This window comes from Pyrus communis, chromosome 13 (assembly GCF_041283825.1).
Source record: "Pyrus communis isolate YQ-2024b chromosome 13, ASM4128382v1, whole genome shotgun sequence".
Taxonomy (NCBI): Eukaryota; Viridiplantae; Streptophyta; class Magnoliopsida; order Rosales; family Rosaceae; genus Pyrus; species Pyrus communis.
The window spans coordinates 28,214,740-28,222,914 of record NC_142577.1 but is presented as its reverse complement, the minus strand read 5'-3'; the positions used below and the strand labels follow the sequence as shown (position 1 = coordinate 28,222,914).

Genomic DNA, 8,175 nt, shown 5'->3' with positions numbered 1-8,175 from the left:
CTTTTTCTATTTTCTAATAAGATTCGGATTGTTTTCCTAATTTTCTAAGGTTTATGATTAATTTCCTATTTGTTTTGAATATACTTACTTTTTTGCTTGTACTTTAAAATTTTTAGCAGTTCACAATAAGTGAAAAATAATGTGCATAAATTACTTTCGTTCTCACCATTAATCATTGACATTAGCCGAAATATTGATTGCATGGCTCTGCTTTCCTCTATTATTTTCCCATGTCCAATCCTATAAATACCTTCATACTTGGCCCTCATAGTCGCACCCAACAGCTCCCATGTGGAAATTTAAATCCCTCAACTCTGTCAATTCTCCTTCTACAATTATTCGGACCATGTACAAGTACATACATCTAGCTTTCACCCACCTCAGCTGGCTGCTCAACTTCGTGGTTTACCATTCCTTCTCCAAACATTATGATCACTATTTTGACGAATTATTGCCTGCAGACCAAGCCACAGAAATATCACTTACCACAGTCCAGTACAAACCCAATCCCGGGGCGAATTCGGAGACTAATACTGCGGAATGCGCTGTGTGTCTCTGCAAAATTGAGGAAGGAGAAGAGATTAGAGAATTGAGGTGTGCTCATCTATTTCATAAACCATGCTTGGACAAATGGACTGGATTTAAGCATGCCACTTGTCCGATTTGCCGTAGTCGTCTAGCTCCACCAAGAAGCAAACAACTCCATCAGCAGTTTGATGAACAAGTGGAAGTGCTGCTGTTTACGTTCTGTTCTTTCAGCTCGGACAGTGATCGTGGCGATAGATGGTGGCTGCGTTGAACTTGAACCAGAGACAGAGAAGCAGCAGAGAGTCATACCAGATTTAAACGAATTAATATCGTACTAGTTTGGCGGAAGATGTATTATTATCTTTAGTTAAATAAAAAATAAGGAATAATAGCTTTATGTTTTCTTTTATACCAGGCCTCCAAAACTCACCAGAACTACACAGCAGCAAACAAATGAAACGAAAAAAAATAATTCTGGACACCAGCCGTGTGCATACATCTAATTGCCGCCCACTTAAGCTGGCTGTTCAATTCTTACTTTACCATTCCTCCATAAATTATGATCACTAGATTCACTACGTTGATGAAATAGCCTGCGGACCGGGTCACGCAATTATCACTTACCACAGTCAGTACAAACCCAATTGCCCGGGACAATGGAGACTGGTACTGCGGGAAGGATTTGGATCCTCGATTCAAATTGTGGAAATCCTAGAGATTTTCACATTTTAACCATTCATTGTACAAACTGACCGTACAATGTTCGATAAACGGTTAGGATGTAAGGATCTCTAAGATCCCCACAAAGTGAATCCGGAGAGGATCCTCTTCCCTGCAGGAATATATGATGTGTGCCTGTGCAAGATGAGTAATGCTAGGAAAATTAAATGTGGAAATAAAATTTACAAATTAAATAATGTTTCATCAATAAAAATGAACACGTTCATTAATGTTTAAGTAATAAACCAATTATTAACTTTCATATTATTTAGTTTTTAAAATGTTGTTTATAAACTTAGTTTCCTTGACATTACTCGTACATGAGCGACGAAGGATAAGAGATTAGAGGACTGAGATTTGCTCCATCCTCCTTTCATAAACTACGCTTAGACAGGTGGATGGGACTTGAGCATGCCACGTGTCCCATTCCTCTAGCTCCACCAAAAAGCACGCATAGATTTTTTAGTATGATCGGCCCATAAGGTGGTACATTACGTGTTATTATACAAATTGTGGGACTTATGTGTTAAAAAGTTAATAACTTAAAGAATAAAATTTTTTATCATTTATATAAAAACATGTGATATACCACTAATATGGATCATCAGTTTGATCAAGTGGAAGTGCTGATATTTAAGCTCTGATAATTCAGTCCGGATAGAAATCAAAACAACATACTGAAAACATTCTACTCTTCTAAAACCCGGTGGATGGGTACTATTCAATAACAGTGCCCACCCGATTTTACCCCTCATTCTGTTCATGTTTTTTGGGCTTTAGTGGGGTTGTACGGTGAATTGGCCACTTTGACGCTCTCTCATTTTTGTTCCCGTGCTTGCGTTTTGTGTTTTCTAGGGAATATGATTTACCTTTTTCTTCTGTCTATCTGACTTCCTTTTGGTTGGTGGTTGTGCTCTTTGACCCTGTTCTTAGTTTTCTAAAGATACACGGAAGGTTTATGGCACAAAAACAGATTAAAAATGATAAAGTAATGGGCTGTTAGACAAAAAAATAAGATTAAAAAATGTCAAGAGTTAAACACAAGCACATGATCTGTAACACAAAAAAGAATAAAAATGATAAAAAAATTGGTTAGAAAGAAAAAAATGATTAAAAAATATGAAAAGCTGGTTTGGTGTGTTTAGTTTTTATTTTTTAATATTTTCTTCTTTTAGCATTCGAAGAAAATTGAAGGCAGATTCTTTGTACTCTTATTTTCTATGTCTTCTGTTTGTGTGGTCACGATTAAATCACGTCAATATTTTATATTATTATTATTTTTTATCTTATTATGTTTATAAAAAAAAATAAAAATATAATGTTGATTTAGTTTATCCGTGACCACACAAAATAGGAAAGCACGAAAAGTGAAAAGACAGAGAATCTGTCTCCAAGAAAATTTGCTTTCTTTCTTATTTTGGGTGTTCATTTTGTAGTCTGGGGTTTTATATTTGTCTGTCTAACCCCTTTTTGTTTTCAGTTTCAGCAAATTCAGCTTTCGTGGGTTTTGTTGCTGGGTAATTAAGGGTGTAAGTTTGTTTTCTTCTTTGCTTCGGTCTTGATACAATCTATTGGCATTTTTATATGTTTTGGTTGTGACTTTGGAATTGTGAATAAGTTATGTCTTGAGTTTCTTTATTTTATTTTATTTTATTTACATTTTGGGGTTTAATTTTATGGTCCTGATGTGCTCTACGCACGTATGCAAGCCTTGGTCCTCTCTCATCTGTAGCCATTCCCTTGTCAACTCTCGCCGGAACAAGAAAAATACTACTAACCTCCTCTTCTGGTATTGGGATGGCTTCTTCTTCTCCTTGCAAATCGATGAACAAGGGAAACCAACGCCTGTCACCCGTCTTTCGTACAATTCTGCGTGCGGTACTCCCCCGGTTGTACATCAGAGCATCAACCTGCCTGGTCTGTGCATCCAGTTGTTCGATCCCTGTCCTTATGTTTAACCCTACTACACGAGAGTCCATCAAACTCCCTCGTACAGGTACACTCCGCGTTACATATCACTTTGGGTTTAATCCGATTGCAAACTAGTACAACGTTGTCCAAGTATCTTGGAATAATAATGTCATGTTTCATATTTTCACATTGGGGACAAATATTTCATCATGGAGGCCATTAGCAGAAGCAAACCTTGGTAATCTTCCTTTTGATTTTTTTTATTTTTTATTGTACGTTCGCGAGAAGCGTTTGTTTCCAAGGGGCCATCCATTGGATGCATGAAAGGAAAAATGTTATAGTGGTATTTGATGTTGGAGACTAGAAATTCAGAATGATCCCGCTCCCTGATCGTTGTATGGACTTCACCATTTGTGGAAATTGAAGGACTACACGAACCATATGTGGATCGAAGAGACTATCTTAATGTTGATGGAGATCACGGGACACCTTGGTGATGGCGGCTGGCGTGTTCATCCTGTATGTAAAATCCACACAGGTGAACTAGCGATTGTGGTACAACTACCTCCTGATGCACCAGGATATTACAACATCAGACCGCCAAGATTGCTTCTTTATAATATGGAGAGCAAAATTTGCAGGATGTGTTCTTTTGATTTTCCTAAGTTTACTAGCGGATATCGGCTGAATCCGGCATTTTTTACGCTACTTACGAGTACGATGATAACTTTGTACCGTACGATGATTTTCCTGAGACATATTCTTCACCCGCCGGGAAGAAAAGTGATGGGAAGAAAGTAGACGACTTGAATTTTATTTTTATTTCGTTTTTGCCATATGACACAAATTTCATAACCATGTAGTAAATATGTAAGATTTACATTTATCGCGTCATCAATTAACAGCTAACAATAAAATACGTGCAAAATGAAATTAAAGCTATTCAGTTGAAAGTAGAATACCTGAATCTCAAAACTAAACATTTACCATGATAAATTCTACACCAAAACAAAAACAAAAGCACCTCTCAATTTCTTCTCAATTATTTGAGTTTCATCTTCTTGTTTGTTTTTGTCGATGTTTCTTTGTTTTTCCCTTAGAGGGTTTTGGCTCTGTCTCCCTGCTTGTATTGTTTACTTTTCTTTATTTAATAAATTCGGAGATAGGGGACGCACGCCGGGGGGGGGGGGGGGGGTGGGGGGCATCGTTTTATAAAGGAGTTAGCCTTTTCTCATTGCTCCGAAAGGGAAGAAAGTAGCCTACTTGTAGTTGACGGCTAATCTTGAGGTTTGGTTCTTTCTTTCCGCATTGTGTGGGTTTAGAGAGTATGGTTTCTACTATTGTAGTCCGACGACCAAGCCTTACGTAGCTCGACTCGCCTAATCCATTATCATCCTTGTTAAAAAAAAAAAATTACCAAACAAAATCAAAGCAACAAAAAGGTTCAGTCAGCATTAAGAATTGAAACAAAATCAAAATTGAAAGATGGGGGTTTTTAGGTGGGGGACTACCTGGTTGCAGAGAAGCCTGATTTAGAGAAGCTTCTGCGAACGAGCTAACTTCGTGGCTGGGGTCGAGAGTAGATGACAAGCAATTGAGCAGCTCTTGCTGATCGTCGTCGAAGACAGTATTGAAATTCGCGATCACATTAGGGTTGTTGCGTGGTTACCATAATGATTAAGACTCCGCGATTAATTAAGCAATATTGTCCGGCTTAAAGAATTTCAGATGTCCTTGTTGGCATCGTTGTACTCTAAATAAATCAACTACAATTTTATTTGTCCTTAAGCTAATTAAGTTGGAATTGTAGCATACACTGCGAAGGTTCGAAGATTCCATAATCATTGTAAACTGGAACTTAAGATTTCTTTTAAGCTTAATGCCTTTTTGCGTATGTAGCAACAACACTGGCAAGGCCTGAGCTTGAAAAAAAAAGTACTGCAATCCATGAATTAAAACTGTACGAAGGTCCCATTTATCAGTGGAGAGTAATGTACTTAAAACGATGACTAGTGTAATACCAAAAACAGTACAAATTGGAGTTTTCGACCCCAAATATGATGATCAAGTGTCTGAAAACCATACTCAATACCAAATTTTTGTCATTCCCATTTGCTCCTAATCTGGTGAGTGTGCTTGAAATCATATGAGAGTATTACTGCTGCGCTTCCAGTCGTAGACATTCTCTTCAGTACAAACCTCTCTACCAACACATAACTACTAAACCTATTCCACCCGACACCACCCGTCCCCCTAAACTCTTCCTCTCTCTCCACCCTCACTTGCCTTTCATCCCCACCAATCCATCCAACTCTTTCTTGCTCCCATTTCATTCTTTCAAAAACTTTCATGCTCATTCCAACACTTGTTTCCCCTCCCACCCCATGAAAACTCTTAAACCACACGAACATATCACCCGCACTCACATTTCTTTCATCCCAAACAGCCTCCTGTCCACCCACATAAACCACCTCTTTTTGAACAAAAGCATCCACAAACACAGCAGGATTCTTTTTTCCTTCGGCGTTCTCATTAAGGTTGTCGAAAATCCTTTCCCATCTTTGCTCAAGTTTAATTTCGTAGTACATACAATTTTTCACTTGGTCCTTCAGCTTCACCCCTCCTTCCTTAACAAACATGAAAGGACAATACCACTTACCAACACACACAACTTCAGAGCAGTCATGTGATATTGGAAAATCGAACCCAGGAAGACTAGCTCGTAGCGAAGAGTTGAGTCCCGAGGCTTCACGCAATTGGTAACGATACGGTGTGCTCATTCTCACGTTCCACCCTTTCCTCCTCAAGAAGTAAGGAGGAAAACCATCTGGATCAACAGACTTGGCAAAAAAACGATTTATTTCTCCCTCCCAATGAACTATCTCAATTTGTTGATATATGTCTGACGGATCCAATGGTTTTGGTTCAGCATCTGGTATACTTTTACCTCCGAAACAGCCAATATCCGTATCCTCTTCCCTCGTATTTGTGCATGCTTTCCTGCAAATCAAATGAGTTCCAATATAAATTTTTCCATGTAAAAGTAACACTTAATATGTATGGATGTTTATACATATACATATGTGCGTACCCTTTATGGCGGCCTCCTCGAAGTATGACATGGTATCTATTGGAAGACAAGGGTTGATCAAGCACTGGAATGAAGGCAACATCATCGTTATCTGAGCCATATCCAACGGTTAGATCCATGTTCTGAGGGAAAGGCAAACCTTTAACCCCGTCGTCCTCGCATCCGCAACAGTTTATCTCAATTGAATCGTCGTCATGGAGTACAAGACAGCCAGAATTTGGGCCCTCTGGAGGTGGAAGAGACAGTGACTCGGGAGAACTTTTATACACAGACAGAGGCCTTGTCACATACATCTTTGTGACCAAATTAAAGAAGACAATGTTTAAGAAAAGAAAGACTGGCTCACTTTCAAATTGCTTTGATGAAATTACTTGATTACAAACAATTTTAATTTATAGAATTCAGGAACTCGAACTTCTGAGAACATATTTAAGGAATATTCTTGTGGTGTTAACTCCTAGCTAAGGTTCATGTTTAAGGAATATTATCTTGATCGGCCGGGTACGTTGATACAAGCAAAGAGTAGAAAGTGACAATTTTCAGCAAATGCAAGGAAGGCTCGCAGATTTATTTCTCAATCAAAGCTGAAAAAAGAAAGTTGAAGTTTCATCATAAAACTAATTGGTAATATAGGGAGTAACCTAATCTCTTATAAGTCCATGCAAAGTCCCTCCTCCCATCAATGTGGGACTTATTCTCCTCATGTGTGGCGAATTTTCGAGCCTAACACATGAACAACACAATAGGATGACGTGGAGCATATGTGGCCTTTTGGCTTTACACGTGAGACAACCTACTTTGATACCATGAAGAAAGTTGAGGTTCTACCCTAAAATCAATTGAGAATGAGTCCCACATTGATGGGAGGAGGGACCTTGCATAGCTTATAAGAGGTTGAGCTACTCTCCATATTGTCAATTGGTTTTACGGTGAAATCTCAACTTTCTTCATGGTAATAGGTTGTCCCATGTGTGAAGCCAAATGGCCACACGCGCTCTACGTCATCCCGTTGTGTTGTCTAAGTGTTTGGCTTGAAATTTTGCTACACGTGTAGGTGTTGAGAATGAATCTCACATTAATGGGAGGAGAGACCTTACATGGACTTATAAGAGGATGGACGGACTACTCCCCCATATTGCTAATTGGTTTTACAGTAGAACCCAACTTTCTTCAACTACATCATTGATCGGATTCAGACACTCAGCAATGAAGATTCGGCTCTGCCTTGGATTCTACGAAGGTCTTATTTGCAACAGCTCGAAGAGAGACGCCATTTCTAAAGCCCTAGTTATGTAGATGAATCTTGCCTTGCCGACTCCCTTTCTCACCTCTCGCAACTCTTTCTTCGCCTCAGTTAATATCTCCTTCAAATTTGGTTTTTCTAGCTTCAGTTTGTTTAACTCCTCCATTGATGTTAGATCCATGGTTTTGGGAGAGAAAAACTGGTTTCGAATTTCTTGATTAGAATTTGGGTAGAGAGACAACGTTGTGACTGAGGAAGACAAAGTGTGTGTGATTTTTTAGAGGGAACAAAACAACCTTTTACATCTTCATTGTCCGATTAATCCACTATCAGCCTACCATTCCGAGTTCAAATTTGCTGTGACCAATGTTTCTCTGCCCACCTCTGCCTATATCTTATTTAGTGTGTCTGGAATACAATGTGGTGCACCACGTGTCATTATACAAGTGATGAGACACTTGTGTTAAAAAATTAACTTAAAAAATAAAACTTATCTCTACTTAATTATGTAATGGCACGTGGTGTACCATGTTTCGTGCATAATGAAAAATTTCTCCTCATTGTGGCACCATCTTCTTAGTTTTGTGAGAATATGAAAGTAAAAGAGTCTCCCATTGGTGAAAGTATAAATCTTGCAAGGCTTATAAGAGGTTGAGTTACTCCCTATATTCCCAATTGGTTT

The 8,175-nt window shown here is 38.6% G+C and overlaps 2 protein-coding genes across 2 annotated transcripts; one reads left to right on the top strand and one right to left on the bottom strand.

The window, feature by feature from the left end:
• Positions 1–289: 289 nt before the first annotated feature.
• On the top strand, positions 290–799 carry LOC137736348 (E3 ubiquitin-protein ligase RHA2B-like). Its single transcript, XM_068475632.2, has one exon. The coding sequence runs from the start codon at positions 290–292 to the stop codon at positions 797–799; it is 510 nt and encodes a 169-aa protein (XP_068331733.2).
• Positions 800–5,160: 4,361 nt separating this feature from the next.
• Positions 5,161–6,590, bottom strand: LOC137736347 (uncharacterized). The gene is made up of 2 exons (XM_068475631.2): positions 6,251–6,590; positions 5,161–6,159 (listed from the first exon to the last, which is right to left on the bottom strand). Exons 1-2 carry the CDS (start codon positions 6,541–6,543, stop codon positions 5,262–5,264), a joined length of 1,191 nt encoding a protein of 396 aa, XP_068331732.2. The 5' UTR covers positions 6,544–6,590; the 3' UTR covers positions 5,161–5,261.
• Positions 6,591–8,175: the final 1,585 nt, after the last annotated feature.